Genomic DNA, 19609 nt, shown 5'->3' with positions numbered 1-19609 from the left:
TCATTAGCTTTAAAGCTCTTTGGGATGTGCTGCCTGAGGTTGTGAAAATGCTATTTCAATATAAAAAGTCACCTGTTCCTCATCTACAACACCGTGGAAGCACAATCTGCAGTGTATTGGTCAGTCAGTTTTCATATGAATGCTGATATCCAATTCAACCTTTCCACTAACTCTCGACCCTCATGACCATCTCCATGCTGCCTAGCTGTCTTTTCAACTTCAAGTCATGAATTAGTCACTTCTTAACTATTTGGAAGACTAGTACCATAATATTTGGTCCTGCCATAAACACCACTGTCTTAACCACTGCCTCCATCTTTCTCTTTTCAGGAGAAAAGAGATCCAGCCTGTTCATCCTTGTCTAATAAGTATGATCTTGCAGTTCTGGTATCATCTTTATAAATCATTTTTGAGTCCCTTCCAGTGCCTATATATCCTTTATATGGCAAACAGAACCTTATGCAATATTCCATGCGTGATCATAGAAACTAAAAACACAGAAGGCAGGCATTTGTCCCACTCTGCCTATGCTGCCTCTTTGAAAGAACAGCCCTTCTTAGCCCCATTTTTCTGCTTTTTGCCTGTAACCCTGCAAGTTCCTCTTCCTCAACTTCCTTAAAAATTATTCATGGGATCAGCTTCCATCACCATTTCAGAAAAAGCATTCCACATAATTTCTTTGCTATCTTATTTCTATCCATCTATTTATAAACACAAGTAAGTTGTAGGATTTTGAACCACTTCATCAGCTTGCCCTGTTGCCTTTAAGGAGATTTGTGCATATGGAACACCAAGATCTCAGGTCTTTTTGCTCACCTAGGTTTTTTAAAATGCTGCCATTTTCAGTATTCATATTCCATGTTAGTGCTTCAAAAGTGCATAATGTCACACTTCTCTGCATTGAACTCCATCTGTCATGCTTCTTTCTATTTCATCATCTTACCTATGTCATCCTAAAGCCTATACACTATCCTCATCATAACTTACCATTTTGCCAAGTTTTGTATCATTTCAAAATTTATACTGCTGTTCCCTATACCTGGGTCTAGATCATTTATAAAAATTGCAAATGGTAATGGACCCAAAATTGTTCCCTGGGTATAGTCTACCTCCCAGTCTGAAAAACATTCATCTGTCACCACATTTTTCTTCCCATCACTGAGCCCATTTTGTATCCGTACTGTTACTTTTCCCCTTAATTCCATGGGCTTCCACCTCCTTAATAAGCCTCCTGTGTGGTACTTTATTGAATGCCTTCCGAAAGTCCATATATACATCTACTGCACCACCTTGATTGCCCTTCTCTGTACCTCATCAAATAATCCAATCAAGTTAGTCAGACATGATTTACCTTTAACAAGTCCATGCTGGGTCTCCTTGATGGACCCATGCTTTTTCAAATGAACATTTATTTTGTCCCTGAAAATGGTTTCCAATAACTTCCCTGCCACTGATGTAAGGTCGACTGACCTGTAGTTTCCTGGTTTATTGCTCTTCCCTTCCTCAAAGTGTTGCAGCACCAGCAACCTTCCAGTCTTTCATCACTGCTTCAGTATCTAATGAGGACTGAAAGGTTGTGACCAGTGCCTCTGGCCATTTTTACCATTGCTGTTTTTCACAACTTAAGAGACATTATCTTGATCAGGTGGTTTACCAACTTAACAATAACCCTGTCTTTTCTATCCTGTCCATAGCAATTTTCTCCTCTTGTAGTGGTACATTCACACCATAGAATCACAGGTTACAGCACAGAAGGGGAGGCCATTTGGCCTATTGAATCAATGCCGACTTGCTTCACGAGCAATTTAGCTAGTCCCATTCCCCTGCCCTTTCCCTATAGCCCTGAAACTATATTTCCTTCAGTGTTTATTCAATTCCCTTTTGATTGTCACAATTGAATCTATTCTACCACCCTCTCAGGCAGTACATTCCAGATCATAACCATTCGCTGTGTAAACATGTTTTTTCTCATGTCAGTTTTGCTTCTTTTGCCAATCACCGATGACCCATGCCAATGGTAACAAGTTTCTCTCTATCTGCTTAGATCCCTTATGAATTTGAACACCTCTACAAATTCTCCTGTAAGGAGAAAACCCCAACTTCTCCAATCTATGCACGTAACTAAAATCCCTCATCCATTCTTGTAAATCTTTTCTGCGCCCTCTAAAGCCTTCACGTCCTCCTAAAGTGTGGTGACCACAGTTAGACACAATTATTTAGTTGAGGCCTATACAGTTCTTTATAATGGTTCATCATAACTTCCTTGCTTTTGTACTCTAGGCTTCTATTTATAAAGCCCAGGATTCTGTGTGTCTTTTTAATCACTTACTCAACCTGCCCTGACATCTTCAACAATTTGTACACATATACACCCAGGTGTCTTTGTTCTTGTGCCCATTTTAGAATTGCACTGTTTAGTTTATATTGCCTTTCCTCAATCTTCCTAGTACTCATTTAATTCTTTTGCCATGCCCTCTACTTCTACATGAAGATTTCCCTTTGGGTCCAGAATAGGCCCAACTTATTCCCAGCAACCTGCTTACACTTCATGTGTTTGTAAAATGTTTTCTAATTTTATCTTTTCCATAACCTCTCTCTGCTTCCTGTATTAAGTTTCCAGTTAATTCCTGTATCTTTCATAATCTTCTGGGTATTTGTCATAAGCCTCTTTTTGCTGTTTTATTTTAACTTTATTTTCTTTGTCATCCAGGGTGCCTTTTGGATGCTGTACCTTTTCCCTTCAAAGGCAAATGTGTATTTTGTACCTGAACTTTCCTGATTGTCTTCCTTGCTTACTGCTTTACCCCACAATCACCTTTTCCAATCTACTGGTGTTCTAGCCAAAGTTCAATACAAGTTTAGCATAACTTTCTTTCTTTCGAATACCACCCCTGTAGAAATAAGCTCTATCGTTCTGGTTTGCTTTTGCTTTGTCCTTAGTGACCTGCATCATTACTTTTAGTGATGAGTATTTGTACTCCCAGATCCCTTTGCTTGTTTACCACATTTGAATTCCTATTATCCAAGAAACATGTGACATATATTTTACTCACAAAAATGTAATACCTCATGCTTCGTCATGTTGAAATTCATTTGTCAATTATATGCCCATTCTTCAAGTTTATTTATGTTGTCTTGTAATTTGTTGCAGTCCCCTTCAGTGCTGACTATTTATTATCAACTCTATGTCATCTGCAAATTTAGAAATTTTGTTTTTGATTTCAAGGACTAAACTGTTAATACAAATTGTGAACAACAGTGATCCCAGCACTGATCCTTGCGGGACCCGTTTCTACTTTTTGCCACTCTGAATAGCTACCCTATATCCCTAATCACTTCTGTCTTGCAGCCAGCTAGCTATCCATTCTGCTACTTGTCAAAGCATCCACAATCAGGGGATCTTATACATTAGTCTATTATGTGTTATCTTATCAAATGCCTTTTGGAATCTAGATATATTGCATCCACTATATTACCTTTGTCTAATTTTATCTTATGTGCCCATCTGCTCCTTGTCCCTGATAAATACCAAGGCAACATTATTTAATATTTCGCCATCGCACTTAGTTATTTTAGTAGTCCTTTTCCCCTTCCTGAATTTCCTTATTACATTAATGTGGATATAGAATATTTTACTACTTTGTTTTATATTCCTTGATAATTTCATAGTTCCTCTTTGGAGTTGTATTTCTTTGACTCTCCCCCACCCCCCACCCCCCCCCCCCCCCCCCCCCCCCCCCCCACACCCCCCTCCGGGTCTTTTTGTATTCTTCTTTCACGTACTCTCCTCTGTTGTCCCTGTACTCAATGTCTACTTTCATTATCTTCAATTTTTCTTTTATGTTGTTACTTATCTGTGGTATCTCATTAGTGTTTCATCTGTTTGTGTTCTTTAGTGGAATATCATTTTTCAGGACTGTATTGAACATTGTTTTAAATGTGATGTTCTAGATGATTGCCAATTGTTTTTTTATTAAATTTTCCCAGATTCTACTCTCAGTCCCTCAAAATCAGATTTTCTCCAATTTATTGCTTGCGTTCTTCAGTTGTTCTCTTAAACTATTATACTTTGGTCACTGTTACCTTGATATTCCCCTACTTTTACTTCACTCTAGCTGCTCTGCTTCATTCTCCATTACTGAACCCTGTGGTGAATCTTCCCCGGTTGGACTTCTTGCATCGTCAGTTAGAAAGTAGTCCTGTGTACATTGTAGCAATTCCATTCCCTTGTCTCTTTTACCTAACTCTTCTGACCAATTAGTTTCAGGATAGTTAGAATTCCCCATAATTATTTTCCTAGGTCTTTTACTCATTACCCTAATTTGCTTGCATATTTCTTTCTCCATCTTCTTTCCACAATTATGTGATGTGCAGATTACCCCTATTAGCATGATTGATCATTTCAGATCTTTTCTAATCGCATGCACTTTGTTTCTATCTAATTGATGATTGCATTACCTTTTTGTACTATCATTTATGTGGTCTCTAATAAGTACAGCTGCTCCACTTCCCCTTTTCCCTCACTATCTTTTCTAAACATGTTGTACCCTGTGATGCTTAATTCCCGGTCCTGGTTTTTCTGTACCCATGTCTCAGTAAACCCTATTATCATCTAGTTCCTTATAGAATATTATGCCTCCAGTTCTCCTGTTTTATTACAGACATTACATTGTTGTAAACTAACTTGCTTTTAATAGCAGCTCCTCGCATTTTATTTTTAACCATATTTTTACACACCTATTTTATAATTCTATTTATTTTTGGACATTTATATCTTCACTTAGTTTTGTCTATCCTATGCTCTCCTTTCCCAGTTTATTTATATTTAAACTTTGTTTGATTTCTTGCAAGTCTCCCCACCTCCCTGCCGGCACCCCTGCCTTACTAATCTTTGCCTCCTTGGCTTAGCATCTTTTCACTAACATTTTCCTGTAGTGAAGTGGTTGAGAATATTTTTAACATTTAAAAATCAAAAGGGAATAGTCCATTTGTTACAAAGATGGAAAAGAAAATGAACCCCATTATTTCACTTCAGTATCAATTTATAACTGAATTCCAGGTGAGGCTTCTCTAGCATCTTTCGTACTTGATAGTCTTTGATTTTGTAATATCTACAGTCCTTTAATCTTAAATCACCTTTCCCCAACCCGCCAGGATCCCAGTAAGGAATGTGAGCCATATCGTGTGTCTGATGGACTACCTATTGCCCCTTGTGGAGCTATTGCAAACAGTCTGTTTAATGGTATGTAAGTGCACAAGACCTTTTCTGTATAATCAAATAAAAATAGGATTCTATAGTTTGTATGTGCTATGCTTACTGTTAGAGGAACCTGTGAATGTACATCACTGCTGTGTTAGAAAGCAAAATCAATATATTACATTATAAAAATATTTGGTGGCCTGTGGCTTAGCATGCTAAGGTGAAGGGAGATTGAGACTTATTTAGCATAGCTGTGGAAGTGAGCCACTTCGAATGAAAGTAAAGGATCAGTGAAGGTGTATCCCACATGTGCATTTCCCAATACCCTTTTATAGAACAGTGGAGCAAATTGCTGGGGAACACTCCAAGTTGAGGAATTATGTTGGAAACCCCAATCAAAATAATGGGGAGACTGGACTCCCAATTAATTTAAACATAGTGAAGGTATTTTACTTTTCACTTGGTTATAGCTTTTGAGCTATCCCAACCAATACTCCAGTAGGCCACTCATTTGTTTTAAGTAATGGACAGTGGTATTTGGAATATTGGCTATCAAAAAATAGTAAATAATTCAATTCTTGTGATTTTGCTTATGGGCAAAATGAAAACAGTGTTTCACATATGTCTGCTACTCTAGTCTCTAATTCTTTCCCCTGTTTTTGTGTCTCCTCTCTCTCATTTTATTGTGCTGGTTGTTAATTAACTTTACTTTTTTTGTCTTTCTTTCTATCAGTCTGTCCTTTTCTGTGTATTTCTCATTGTGTCCCTGTGTGTACATATTATTGATTTAATGAACTTGTATATTTCAACTTTTTGAAAGCTGTAAGAGAGGAACTTGTACTATTTTGTCAAAAGCGTAATATTGCTGATGCTAAAAATCTTAAATAAAAATGAAGTACTGGAAATATTCAGCAAGCCAGGCAGACCCTATGGAGGTGGGTTTGGGTCTGGTGGAGTGTTGAAGTCTTAAAAAGAAAATCAGTCCCTGACTTCAACATATCCATAGAAAACGCTGGAAAAACTCAGCAGGTCTGGCAACATCTGTGGAGAGAGAAACAGAGTTAATGTTTCAAGTCCGTATGACTCTTCAGCTCTGAAGAAGTCATAGAGTCATGCAGACTCAACGTTAACTCTGTTTCTGTCTGCACAGATGCTGAGTTTTTCCAGCATTTTCTGTTCTTATTTCAGATTTCTAGCATCCGCAGTATATTGCTTTTACCCAACATATCCACATCTGCCTTTAATGGAGGCAGGAAGTTGGGCAGGCAACCAGACCACTCCAATGGGTTTCCCAAGCCTCTAGACACCTGGCAGCTACATCAGACTGAAAAGTACCAGATCCAGGAGGTATAATAAGTGTCTTTTCCTTAACTGCTGTGCCCAGTGTGTCTGCCTGAGTAACCATTTGCAACTGGGCACTTCTCCCTCCACCATCAAAGCCAGTGATCCATCCCCACAGGCCTTTGACCCCAGGACAACCCCCCACCTCCCCGGAACTTGGACCCCTCCTCTCCTTCATCTCTGATTCCTTTCCCAGGCTTTCAGTTCTCCCTGCTCCCCCAGCCCACCTACCCAACTGAGGTTTGCAATCCCACACCCAGTGCAGGCCTACCTTGTCCTTTGGCCTCTATCAACATGCTCCCTGCCTGACTGAAAACCACAGCCTGTCAGAAACCCTGACTTCCAGATTCCCTGTGCCTTCACTACACCCTCTGCCAAACGGTGGCGGCTTAGTTAAGTCAAAATGCAGGCCAGAGTTTCAGATTGATGACCTTTCATTACTGCCTGGCCTCTGCTCTCTTCCCAATCAGTTCCAAGCCCTCTGGTCATGGATACTGCTCCAGCCCCCTTCAAGCCGCATGTGCCAACAGTGCTCCAGTTCTAATTAATCTACCACCCCAAAGGAAAAGGCAATGATCCAAAATGTTAACTCATGTTTCTCTCCCCACAGATGCTGCCTGACCTACTGAATATTTTCTATTTTTATTTCACACTATTTTGTGATGGTCCAATCCATCTGAATACTGTTGTCTATTATCTGCTAAAATACTGGTCATGCAAGAAAATAGATGAGAGCATGAGTACCTGGCCAGAGCAGGGATCTAGGGTGAGCAGAAAGAATTTGGGATTAGGTGTAGAGAGACCACCTGGGGAGATAGTGCAGGATGTTTAGATCTTAGAGAGTACAGGATTTGGTGGTAGCTGAAATAGACTAAGTACTGGGGACATTCAGACCTGGGAGAGAGAGCAGAACAGAGATCTGAGAACAGATTGGAAAAGCTGAATTGGAACTGATGCACTGGTGGTGAAAAAGATATCTTTTAGCAGAGGCCTTGTAATTGGTTGGGGAGAGGGCAGAGACCAGGTGGAGTAAATAGAATGCTAGGTTGTAGGATTAATGGGGACTGGAGAACAAATAGTTCCAAAAAAATCTAATGATCTGATTCATTTGGACCACTGTTGAGATCTGATTTCTCTGCAATGCCACATGGTACACATAGATCAATCAGTATTGTTCCAATCTCACTACAATAGATTTATAATATCATCAGTGATGTACAGTTTTACAGATAGCAAAATGTTTAAATAAGTAGATTTCCCCCTCCATCTCTGCTGAATGTTATGACTGTTGCTGGACTATCTCTGGTATCTTGCTGAGATGATCAATGTTGATTCATGAGACAGGGTGGACACCAAGTGTTACTGAAAATTTGACCAACAGCATCACAGAAAAGCCAAACCTTGACATCACTCAAATTAACTTCCAGCAAGGGTCATTTTCAATGCCCATAATCCTTGGCTGACTTTTCCTTGTTTTGATGTCCAATGGCAGCAGCAGTGCTCCCTCCACAGCCTCAGCACCTGCTCGTGGCTGAGCACAGGATCTACCTAGTCCGACTGCCCCTCCCACCCCTGTCTCTACAAGGTGCATTTACCCACTTAGCTATTGAGGGCAAGTTATTTTGTCCAGTCTTGATTCCATTATGTTTTCCAAATTTCTCATAACAACAAAAATCCTCAAATTTATTTTGTTTCCCTCCAGTTTGCATTGTTTGTTAGCTAAAATACTGTTAGGTACCTGAACTGATGCTCTGACAACACACAGCTGCGTTAAGATTTGACAATTATCTGTTAAATTTTTCTCGTAGAGTTCTCAGATCTTTACTGGTTTTTGATTGTTAGATACTTTGGTACTGTACTATATGGACAATGGCACTCGAAGTGAGATTCCTTTGATCAAGAAAGGTATTGCATGGTGGACAGACAAGAATGTCAAGTTCAGGAACCCAACAGGGGATTCCAATTTATCAACCATTTTTAAAGGTAATTTAACTTCAACATTTGGTATATTCTTGACTCAATGTAAAGTTTTTGTGTAAATTCTACCCAGGAAATTATTTAAAGTTAGTGGAAACTTGATATATTACTGTTCAGCAGTGAATGCCTTAACTTTAAAATATTATTTGCAAAATTCTTTTGATGAGTAACTATATGTTTCACCTATAATTAAGAAATCAAGTAAAGCTAGGATTAAATGGTACCGTAAGGCAAACACAATTTTCTTTTAGCTTTCCAGGTTTGAATCTGATGAGATGTAGCTTGGTCTCTGTTGGCAGTAAATTAGTTGTCTCAACCCAGTTTTTAGTAGGTGTGAATTCACTGTGCAAAAATGTCTGCTAAGTAGGAAAATTTACAGCCGTGGGAATATAAATATCACACTAATGCAATAAGGGTTATTCTTAAGGCAGAGGAGAATCAGAAATCAATAATGTGAATTGAAGGTGGTTTAGCATGTTGAAAAGCATCAATCATTGTATCATTTGTTGATGGCCAGTAGATTGATTCATATACAGGATTGAAACACTGGAGAATATGGATCATTCAGTCTTGAAAGTAGGTGAATAAAAGTCAACCTACTACTTCAGATAATGAATAGAGAAGTTCTGGAACATGATTTCTACCTAAGCTATGACAGTAAGACACAAGTCAAATTGAATTTCTACAGTATATGATCAGCGTGAGGAATGAGCTTCCAATTAAAATAATAGATACAGAAATCCTAAAATCAATCGCAAAATAAACACATAATAAGGGACAATTAGTTCTTTCTGAATATAACTTAAGATTGTATTAAATGAAATTCTTCACCCATAACTATCTCAAGATCTTTGACCACTTAATTCAAAATTTTCCAAAGAGAATTTCGTAATTCAAAAAGTTCTCAAGTGGAAGTGGTCAAGTTATATATGATATTAAATTGTTTTGGGAATATGTTACAGACACTGCAAAACCTGTGAACTGGCCAAAGCCAGTGTATGAACTGGATCCAACTGATAAGGATAACAATGGATTTATCAATGAAGATTTCATTGTGTGGATGCGTACTGCAGCTTTACCCACTTTTCGTAAGCTGTACAGACTTATTGAGAAGAAGGATTCATTGAACCCTACATTGCAACAAGGAAACTACACATTGCAAGTTACCTACAGTATCCTTTTTTATATAAAATAAAGATTCCATTTGCTTCTCATTTTCATTTTCTCCTTGAAGTTCTATTGAGGATGTGTGCTTGGCATACCGATCCACATTTGTTTAAATAGCAATCTTGTACATATGGACGCACTTTCTCACAACAGTTAAAGGTTTGCAGCACCAAGCCAAATAAAACCTGTTCATACTGCCCTTTGTTACTGCATATTGACTCATCTTAGTGCCTATGATTTCACTTTTCTTATCACATTACGCTGATAAATGAGAAAGTAAAGGAATACAAAAGTTGTATTAACAATCATTGGTACAAATTACAGGCCTGCCAATACTTAGCAGTAAAGCTGTATCAGATTAAGTGTCTGGTGGAAAGGAAATTCACAGGTTAAGTTGGTCATCAGTGCTCATATGAGTAGGAATTTTGAAAGTCAGTCCATTTAAATTTGTTGTATTTTTATTGCATCTTGTACTTGCAAATAGGTCTTTGTCCCAGTGTTATCCAACAAACTGGTACTGTGACTTAATCTCAACCATAAAATCAACAACTGATCAATTTTGTGAGTTACAGTACTGATTATCAAAAGAGATCCTTTCTGCACATCTGAATTGTGGAAAGAAAAAAATGTTAAGTTTGCATGTCATTTTCTCTAATTTCATGAATTTTCTCCTGTTATTTTGTGACAAGGACAAAGGTTGCATATCTTTTCCACTCACCCTCTATTAATACCACTTTTGAGCTGGCAAACAGATGTTCACTAATTTGGTTTCTGATGGGTAGTGTGGATTTCTTGCTGCGCAACAGCAATTTAAATTTGGATATCCTGCATGGGGCAGAGTAGAAAGTGCTGTTCGATTGCCACTCAACACACTGCAGTATTGTGGCCAAGTGCTTTCCCAAAAAGTTCTTTAGGGAACCTATTGTTGTTTAGTTGTAAAATTTTCATTTTGACCTCTTCCAAATCCTAGATTTTCATCAATCCACCATTGGTAGCTGTGTCTTCAGCTATATGGGCACCGACTCTGGAATTTCTTCCGTTATTTCTCCCTATCTCTCCTTAAAGCATCACAGTAAACCTACTTTGACCAAGATTCCTCACATCTCCTATGTGACTTGATGTTGAGTTTTGATTGTTAGCAATCCTGTGAAGCGCCTTGGAATGTTCTACTATACTAAGATGCCTTATAAATGCAAGATGTTACTTTTGAATATGAATAAATACAATGTTCTGCAAAGCCCCAACACTTGTTTTGTAAACTAAACAATGTATGCTATGTTGTCTTTGTGGATACATTCTGGGAGTTATTGCTGAACTGTATTTGAGTGTTTTGGTTAAAAATTGTAAACTTTGAATTTTGCTGCTACAGGTGAAATCCGCACTGAAATCACTTTTTTTTAATTTTTTGATAAACATTCTAGGACTGTCATCAAAAATGTGAAATATTCATGGAGAGCTATGAACTTTGGTTTCCGAATAGTATAACAAGAAAATTCTGTATTTTTCTTAGCTGCTTTGGTGGTATGAATGGGAGTGGGAGGAAGTGCGGGGTTCTAGGGCAGCAGCTACCCACTTTTTTTGTGGGGCCCAGAAGAATGCTTCAAAATAATTTCAGATTTGCAGCTAGAGAGGCACTGTAAAACTATCACCCCAAGGGAATGATCAGAGCTTGCCTGATGCACACTGAGACCAGTTCCAGTCTAAAATTGCAGCTTGAACCAGGGACTTTGGATGCTCAAATGCAATTCCCTTTCAAGATAGCACTAGCCACATGTTCGGCAATTAATAAAAGCAAAATACTTCGAATGCTGGAAATCTGAAATAAAAACAAAATGCTGGTAAAACTTAGCAGGTCTGACAGCATCTGTGGAGAGAGAGTTAACGTTTCGAGTCTGTATGACCCTCGGTCGACAATTGACCCTATTTTGAGGCCAGTTCTGCTCCGTTCTCAGCAGGTGCAATAGGTTTAACATCATCCCATTGTAGTTTATTTTCCAAAAAATAAGCTTTTGCAGAGACATGCGACTGCAGAAATATTTCAAACAGGAAGACAGTTTTTCCTCTGCAGATCAAAACCTCTTGGAATCTTCAAAATGTGTTGTTGCAGAGGACATTGAAAATAATGCTCTTCGGTATGATGCTGATTATTGGTAGCTTTGGTGCTGGGCTGCAAACTGGAAAGTAGTAAATTCAGATTTGACTGATATTCCTTTATGTCAATCATTTTAATACACAGCATTAGTTCTGAACTTCTCTGGAATAGCAGAGAAAGGTTACAGTGACAAAAGAATGGAAAACCCTTGAAGATGTGTTTCCCGGTTTGAGCTATTCAAAGTCTTTGATCACCCCCCACTGAAGTGTTATAAAAAGACAATTTTCACAACCTGAACACGGGCTTGTGCGTTCAAAGTATGTTACCTTTTTTGTCTGAGAGAAGATTAAAGAGAATATGCAATAGTAGCTAAACTGTACAAAAGCATGATTACAGTTCACAAATGGTGAAACAATTACCTTGGAATAAAGACAGCCGGTGTTAAAGTCTATTCTAATTTTTCAAATGAAAGCTAAATTTCTTGTTTCTTTCACCAGGCAGAAGTAAAATCTATAACCCAGCCAAAAATGAAATTAATTTTGGAAAATGGAATATGCCATTAAATATTGCATGAATACTCAAAATGCTGCTGCATTATAATTTCACTGATTTGATCCCAAGTCTTGGCTGAATCAACTAATTTGTTGGGGTTTTACAGATTGTCTCAGCCAGGATTCCTCCTCTTAATCTCTGTGATCACTGCTGTAAACTGCCTTTTGAGCAAGGACTGGATTAGGTTCAGATTTGATGCTTTTCAAGGTCAAATAGCAGAGGTTAGGCACTTCCCCGAAGAGAATGACAGCCTGATGGCATAACTCCATGTTTCATATGTATGCCACGAGTGACCTATTTAAAATGAAACAGTACAGAAAGCTGGGCAGTTCCTTGCGGCTATCAGCATAGAATTGCGTGGCACAGAATGATGTAGAACGTGACATTTTTAAAATTAAATTTTGGTCAAGAGGGATTTAACGTGTTCACAGGTTTGATTAAATAAGCAGCATTCTTAAAGATGAATTCAGTAAATAAACCAATGTTCAAGTGGAAATTTCAAGTTAAGTACTTACTATCCATAGTCTTCCTATACTGTGTTCAGATTATCCAGTGCGCAGCTTTGATGGGCGAAAAAGAATGATCTTGAGCACCATTTCTTGGATGGGAGGAAAGAATCCATTCCTTGGGATCGCTTACATCACTGTTGGCTCCATCTGCTTCTTTCTGGGAGTTGTATTACTGATCATCCATCACAAATATGGGAACCGCAACACCAGTGCTGACATTCCTAATTAGTAGCGTCTTTGCAACAGACTAACTGCATGTGCATCCATTCAGAGTTCTGATGTGTGATGAATCTGTAGGAAAATCTTAGAAGGCCAGACCAGTTATTATACATGAAATGAGATTTGGCTGTCTCTTCAGTACATTGTCATTATCTGATTGTCTTCTCAAATATACTAAGGTCCTTTTGATTTGCAGGTGAAGCAGTGTGTGCAGAATTGCTTGTTCCTTTTTTTACAATCGCTAATGGCTATAAATTTTAACTTCTGTGCATATGGATGTTAATATTCTTGGATGTACAAATCGCTTTTAATGTTTCTTGAACAATGGTAAAATTAATGCACTTTTGCTTTTACTTGCCAATCAGAAATTGTCAGTGGATTGTGCAAGTTCCGCTAAGGATCTAGGGAGACCTACGTCATCTCCTGTGCACATGGTGAGTTTTCCACCCCCGCCCCACCACCCCACCATTAACAAACTGGCCAGTTCAGATTATTGTTTAGTAAGACAAAAATGCATATATATTGGGCAGTACGTTTTACTTTTAGTTTTCAGAGAATTATTTTGCCCCTCCATATGGAAATGAAATTTTGCAATTATTTTTTCACTTTTTATCCAATGCATTCACATGACATCAAAAAATAAGCAACCAATTGGAAATTGAGGTTTTAGAGGGTCAGAACTGAAATCAGCTTAATATTCCATTGCAAAATATAACAAGCATAATCCTTTTATGCTATAAAGCAGCTTCAAGTTATGCTGATTTCCCAAAGCCCCTATACCCAACATTATTGTAGTACCTTTCAATTGTAGACCAATCAACCCGTCTGCAGATGGTACAAACTAAGTAGATGTGTTTCAGCAGGGTACACAAAAACTTTGTTGAGAAGGGAGTAAATGTGAGCATTTAAACTACTGAAGTACATCCTTAGCAGTTGTAACTCTTGTATTGTAAAACATCCCTTGTATTTGAATTCTTTATTACAAAGCAATGGAGAGGGGATGAGTATATTCCTTTATGGGAAGGGAATTGTCAGTTGTGTAATTGGTGGGGAGGTAGTGGAGGCTGAATATAAACTTTGGTGGCCAAATTTTGTTGGTTGTAATTTATTAGTATGTAAAATTAATGATATAAAAATAAATGTTTGGCTGTAAGCAGCTCAATGTTGCTTTGTTTTGTGCTGGAGAATTTATCTTGTGCAGGTATGTGGGAGGAGAGTTTTTTTTCTTTAAAACTCCTTTCCAGCTTCACTTTTTGTCATGAAACATTCTGCTCGGTAGGTTGACATATAAACATATCTTTTTCTGGGGTTGAGGAATGAATATGTTGCACTTAATGCACAGACCACCACGTAAATTAGCCATGCAACATTGGATTTTTAGAGTATTGTCCCATCTACTGTTGAAAAAATGCATGTGTAATATGAATGTAATTAAAGTTTATTTATCACACTTTTGAAAATGTGTATTTTTTTTAAGCAATCACTTGATTTGTTTCTAAAGCTTGCTTTGGTCTGTTGCCTGTGCTATTAAAGATCTTTTCAGATGATAACATACACTTAAATCTTTGACAGGGCTCTTAAATCCTGACTATTCGGTGTTGCTGGTTTCTTTCATGATTTAAACAACAGTGGATTACAGGTGTTTGAATTAAAATTTGATGTTTAAACTGCATTTCAATACATAGAGATAATAAATTGATTTTCATTGTTCAAGTAATCCTTTTTGAACTTAATCAGTTTGTTGAACTCTAAAGAGTGCTCTTGACCTGTTCAACATGATTTGCCTTTTTAAATGTAGTTGGAACTCTCAATGCACCAATCAAATACCATGTAATACCCCGTTTGAGCATGCAAAGTACTTGTATACAATTACGCTTTGTGAGATGCCACAAGCAATGTTTGATCAATTACTTGGTGTTACAATAAGGTACAGCTGCATTTCTATTTCATTCTGGCCTTGCATTTGAACAGTCATGGCAGTAAAGGCATAGTGCAAAGTCATGGCTTCTTTTTGTGTCTCTGTATGTCTTAATAAAATTTTGTTGAATTGTTTAAAGAAGTAATGTATACAAGTACATGGTTGTGGTAAATGGAAATCCTATGTTATGGTTTGAAGTACAGCTTTCCTGAAGGCTTAGTTTTTGAAGGGGGTGAGTACCTGCGACATGCAGAATACAAACTGAATATCCAGTTGATGCTGTGTTGGCTACTCAGACAGTTCTAGGATGGTACAAATTGGTTCCGGCACCATTGGATTAAGGAAAAACTTGGCCTGTTCCATACCTGATTATAACATCTTAATCCCTGCTAAGAGCCTGCATGTGTGAATGTTTAGTAAGAAAAGAAGTGCCATTAGTTGTGATTAATAGGTCTAGAGTTTATTGGAGCTGGTGATGTCCAAGACGGAGCCACATAGATGAAGAGGCAAAGTGAACATTGGGGGTGGGTTTTTTTTAATTCATTTGCAGAATATGGGCTTCACTGGCTGGGCCAGCATTTATTGCCCATCACTAGCTGCCCTTGAGTAGGTGATGGTGAGCTGCCTTTTTGAACGGCTGCATTCCATGTGGTGTAGGTACACCCATGGTGCTGTTAGGAAGGGAGTTCCAGGATTTTGACCCAACGACAGTGAAGGAACGGCGATGTGTTTCCAAGTCAGGATGTCGAGTGACTTGGAGGGGAACTTCTAGATGGTGGTGTTCCCATCTATTTACTGCCCTTGACCTTCGAGATGGTAGTGGTCGTGGGTTTTGAAGGTGCTATTAAAGGAGCCTTGGTGAGTTCCTGCAATGCATCTTGTAGATGGTACTGCTGCTAGTATACGCTGGTGGTGGAGGAAGTGTATGTTTGTGGATGTGGTGCCAATCAAGTGGGCTGCTTTGTTCTGAACGGTGTCAAGCTTCTTGAATGTTGTTGGAACTGTACTCTTCCAGGCAAGTGGGGAGTATTCCATCACACTCCTGACTTGTGCCTTGTAGATGGTGGGCAGGCTTTGGGGAGTCAGGAGGTGAGTTACTCATTGCAGGATTCCTAGCTTCTGATCTGTTCTTGTAGCCACAGTATTTATATGGCTAGTCCAATTCAGTTTCTGGTCAATGGTAACACCCAGGATGTTGATAGTGGGGGATTCAGTGATGGTAATGCCATTGAACATCAAGGCACGATGGTTGGATTCTCTCTTGTTGGAGATGGTCATTGCCTGACACTTGTGGTGCGAATGTTACTTGCCACTTGTCAGCCCAAGCCTGGATATTGTCCAGACCTTGCTGCATTTGGACATGGACTGCTTCAGTGTCTGAGAGTTGCGAATGGTGCTGAACGTTGTGCAGTAATCAGTGACCATCCCCACTTATGATGGAAGGAAGGTCATTGATGAAGTAGCTGAAGACGGTTGGGCCAAGGACACTACCCTGAGGAACTCCTGCGGTGATGTCCTGGAGCTAAGATGACTGACCTCCAACAACCACAACCATCTTTCTTTGTGCTAGGTATGAGTCCAACCAGCGGAGAGTTTTCCCCCCCGATTCCCATTGACTCCAGTTTTGCTAGGGCTCCTTGGTGCCACCCTCTGTCAAGTGCTGCCTTGATGTCAAGGGCAGTCACTCTCACCTCACCTAGAGAGTTCAACTCTTTTGTCCATGTTTGAACCAAGGCTGTAATGAGGTCAGGAGCTGAGTGGTCCTGGCGGAACTCAAACTGTGCGTCAGTCAGCTGGTTATTGCTAAGCAAGTGCCACTTGATAGCACTGTTGATGGCCCCTTCCATTACTGATGATCGAGAGTAGACCAATGGGGCAGTAATTGGAAAGGTTGGATTTGTCCTGCTTTTTGTGTACAGGACATACCTGAGCAATCTTCCACATAGCCGAGTAGATGCCAGTGTTGTAGCTGTACTGGAACAGCTTGGCTAGGGGTGCGGCAGGTTCTGGAGCACAAATCTTCAGTACTATTGCCAGAATATTGTCAGGGCCCATAGCCTTTGCAGTATCCAGTGCCTTCAGCCGTTTCTTGATATCACGTGGAGTGAATCGAATTGGCTGAATACTGGCATCTGTGATGCTGGGGACTTCCAGAGGTGGCTGAGATGGATCATCCACTCGTCACTTCTTGCTGAAGATTGTAGCAAATGCTTCAGCCTTATCTTTTGCACTGATGTGCTGGGCTCCTCCATCATTGAGGATGGGAATATTTGTGGAGCCTCCTCCTCCAGTGAGTCGTTTAATTGTCCACCACCATTCACGACTGGATGTGGCAGGACTGCAGAACTTAGATCTGATCCATTGGTTGTGGGATAGCTTAGCCCTGTCTATCACTTGCTACTTATGCTGTTTGGCACGCAAGTATTCCTGTTTTATAGCTTCACCAGGTTGACACCTCATTTTTAGGTATGCCTGGTGCTGATCCTGGCATGTTTTCTTGAACCAGGGTTGATCCTCCGGCTTGATGGTAATAGTAGAGTGGGGGTATGCCGGGCCATGAGGTTACAGATTGTGTTAGGAGTACAATTCTGCTGCTAATGTCCCACAGCGCCTCATGGGATGCCCAGTCTTGAGTTGCTAGATGTGTTCGAAATCTATCCCATTTAGCATGGTGGTGGTGCCACATAACACGATGGAGGGTATCCTCTCGGTGAAGGGGGGACTTCATCTCAACAACGATTGTGCAGTAGTCACTCCTACTGATACTGTCATAGACAGATGCATCTGTGGCAGGTAGGTTGGTGAGGATGAGATCCAGTATAGTTTTCCCTCTTGGTTCCCTCACCACCTGCCGCAGACCCGGTCTAGCAGCTATGTCATTTAGGGCTCGGCTGGCTCGGTTAGTAGGGGTGCTACCGAGCCATTCTTGGTGATGTACATTGAAGTTCCTCAGCCAGAGTACATTCTGTGCCCTTCCTACCCTCCATGCTTCCACCAAGTGGTGTTCAACATGGAGGAGCACTGATTCATCAGCTGGGAGAGGGAAGTACATGGTAATCAGCAGGAGGTTTCCTTGCCCATGTTTGGCCTGATGCCATGAGACTTCATTGTCGATGTTGAGGACTCCCAGGGCAACTCCCTTGTGACTGTATACCACTATCCTGCCAGTGGGACAGGACATACCCAGGGATGATGATGGTGGTTTCTAGGACATTGTTAGGTATGATTCCGTGAGGATGACTATGTCAGGCTGTTGCTTGACTAGTTTGTGAGACAGCTCTGAATTTTGGCACTAGGAAGGAGGACTTTGCAGTGTCGACAGGGCTGAGATTGCTGTTGTTATTTCCTGGGTGGTGGTCTGCCAGGTTCATTCCTTTTTTTGTGACTTCATAGCAGTTTGTTACAACTTGCTAGGCCATTTCAGAGGGCAACTAAGAACATACCACATTGCTGTGGGTCTGGAGTCACATGTAGAGTCACAGACCAGCTAAGGATTTCCCTCCCTAAAGGACCTTAGTGAACCAGATGGGTTTTTACAACAATCGACAATGGTTCCACCATCAGACTTTAAATTCCAGATTTTTATTGAATTCAAATTCCACCATTGTGGCGGGATTCCAACCCGGGTCCCCAGAGTAATACCCTGGGTCTCTGGACAATACCACTGCTCCATCGTTACTATGCTAGAGTAGCAATTGTGAACTAGGCCAGGAAGTGAGAAGCAGAAAAGAGATTTTTTTGTACGTAAGGAAGGGTGAAAAAATTGAATGTGGCAAAATCTATTTGCAAAGTGAGTGATGTATGTTCACGGACAGTCATTCCAAAAGATAATATTGTGGGTGGGAAGAGCTATCTGACAACGCTGCTTTAACAAACTATGCTGAAAAGAAATCCTGCCTTCACTTCCTCAGGCCCAAATCAAAACTACAATTCTTGTTGACCGAGTAAAATTTTTAAAGTTCTAATTTGGAAGAAAACAACCATTTTATAACTCTTTCTAATATTTTAGTAATCAATCAACGTAGTTATCAGATTCTGATGAAAGGTCATCAACCTGAAACATTAACTACACAACAGAAACAGAATTACCTGGAAAAACTCAGCAGATCTGGCAGCATCGGCGGAGAAGAGCAAAGTTGACGTTTCGAGTCCTCATGACCCTTCAACAGAACTGAGTAAAATTAGGAGAGGGGTGAAATATAAGCTGGTTTAAGGTGGGGGGGGGTGCTGGTTGTAGGGACAAGCAAGCAGTGATAGGAGCAGATAATCAAAAGATGTCACAGACAAAAGAACAGAGGTGTTGAAGGTGGTGATATTACTTAAGAGAATGTGCTAATTAAGAATGGATGGCAGGACACACAAGGTGCAGCTCTAGTGGGGGTAGAAATGAGACTAACAGGGCATAAGAGGTATAGATTTAAAAATAATGGAAATAGGTGGGAAAAGAAAAATCTATATAAATTATTGGAAAAAAAACAAAAGGGAGGGGGAAGAAATGGAAAGGGGGTGGGGATGGAGGAAGGAGTTCAAGATCGCGGAGGCTGAGCGTCAACTCGCAGACACTTCCTCCTACCTCTCCCTGGACCATGACCCCACCACTTAACATCAAGCCATTGTTTCAAGGACAGTCACCG

The 19609-nt window shown here is 39.8% G+C and overlaps 1 protein-coding gene and 1 long non-coding RNA gene across 2 annotated transcripts in view; one reads left to right on the top strand and one right to left on the bottom strand.

Annotated features, from left to right (window-relative positions):
- The window catches only part of LOC121291813 (cell cycle control protein 50A-like), a 31438-nt gene extending 16931 nt beyond the window's left edge, over nt 1-14507 (top strand). Inside the window, exons 4-7 of the mRNA XM_041213402.1 lie at nt 5155-5242; nt 8384-8524; nt 9481-9690; nt 12874-14507. Of these exons, the coding sequence (XP_041069336.1) occupies nt 5155-5242; nt 8384-8524; nt 9481-9690; nt 12874-13067 (633 nt within the window). The 3' untranslated portion in view covers nt 13068-14507. The remainder of the gene's footprint in view (nt 1-5154; nt 5243-8383; nt 8525-9480; nt 9691-12873) is intronic.
- On the bottom strand, nt 10126-13136 carry LOC121291817. The gene is made up of 2 exons (XR_005946084.1): nt 12845-13136; nt 10126-11859 (listed from the first exon to the last, which is right to left on the bottom strand). It is a non-coding gene; the product is annotated as an uncharacterized LOC121291817 (long non-coding RNA).
- Nucleotides 14508-19609: the final 5102 nt, after the last annotated feature.

The sequence above is a fragment of the Carcharodon carcharias genome, chromosome 2 (genome assembly GCF_017639515.1).
Source record: "Carcharodon carcharias isolate sCarCar2 chromosome 2, sCarCar2.pri, whole genome shotgun sequence".
In the NCBI taxonomy this organism is placed as follows: domain Eukaryota; kingdom Metazoa; phylum Chordata; class Chondrichthyes; order Lamniformes; family Lamnidae; genus Carcharodon; species Carcharodon carcharias.
This window is presented reverse-complemented; position numbering and strand designations above follow the sequence as displayed.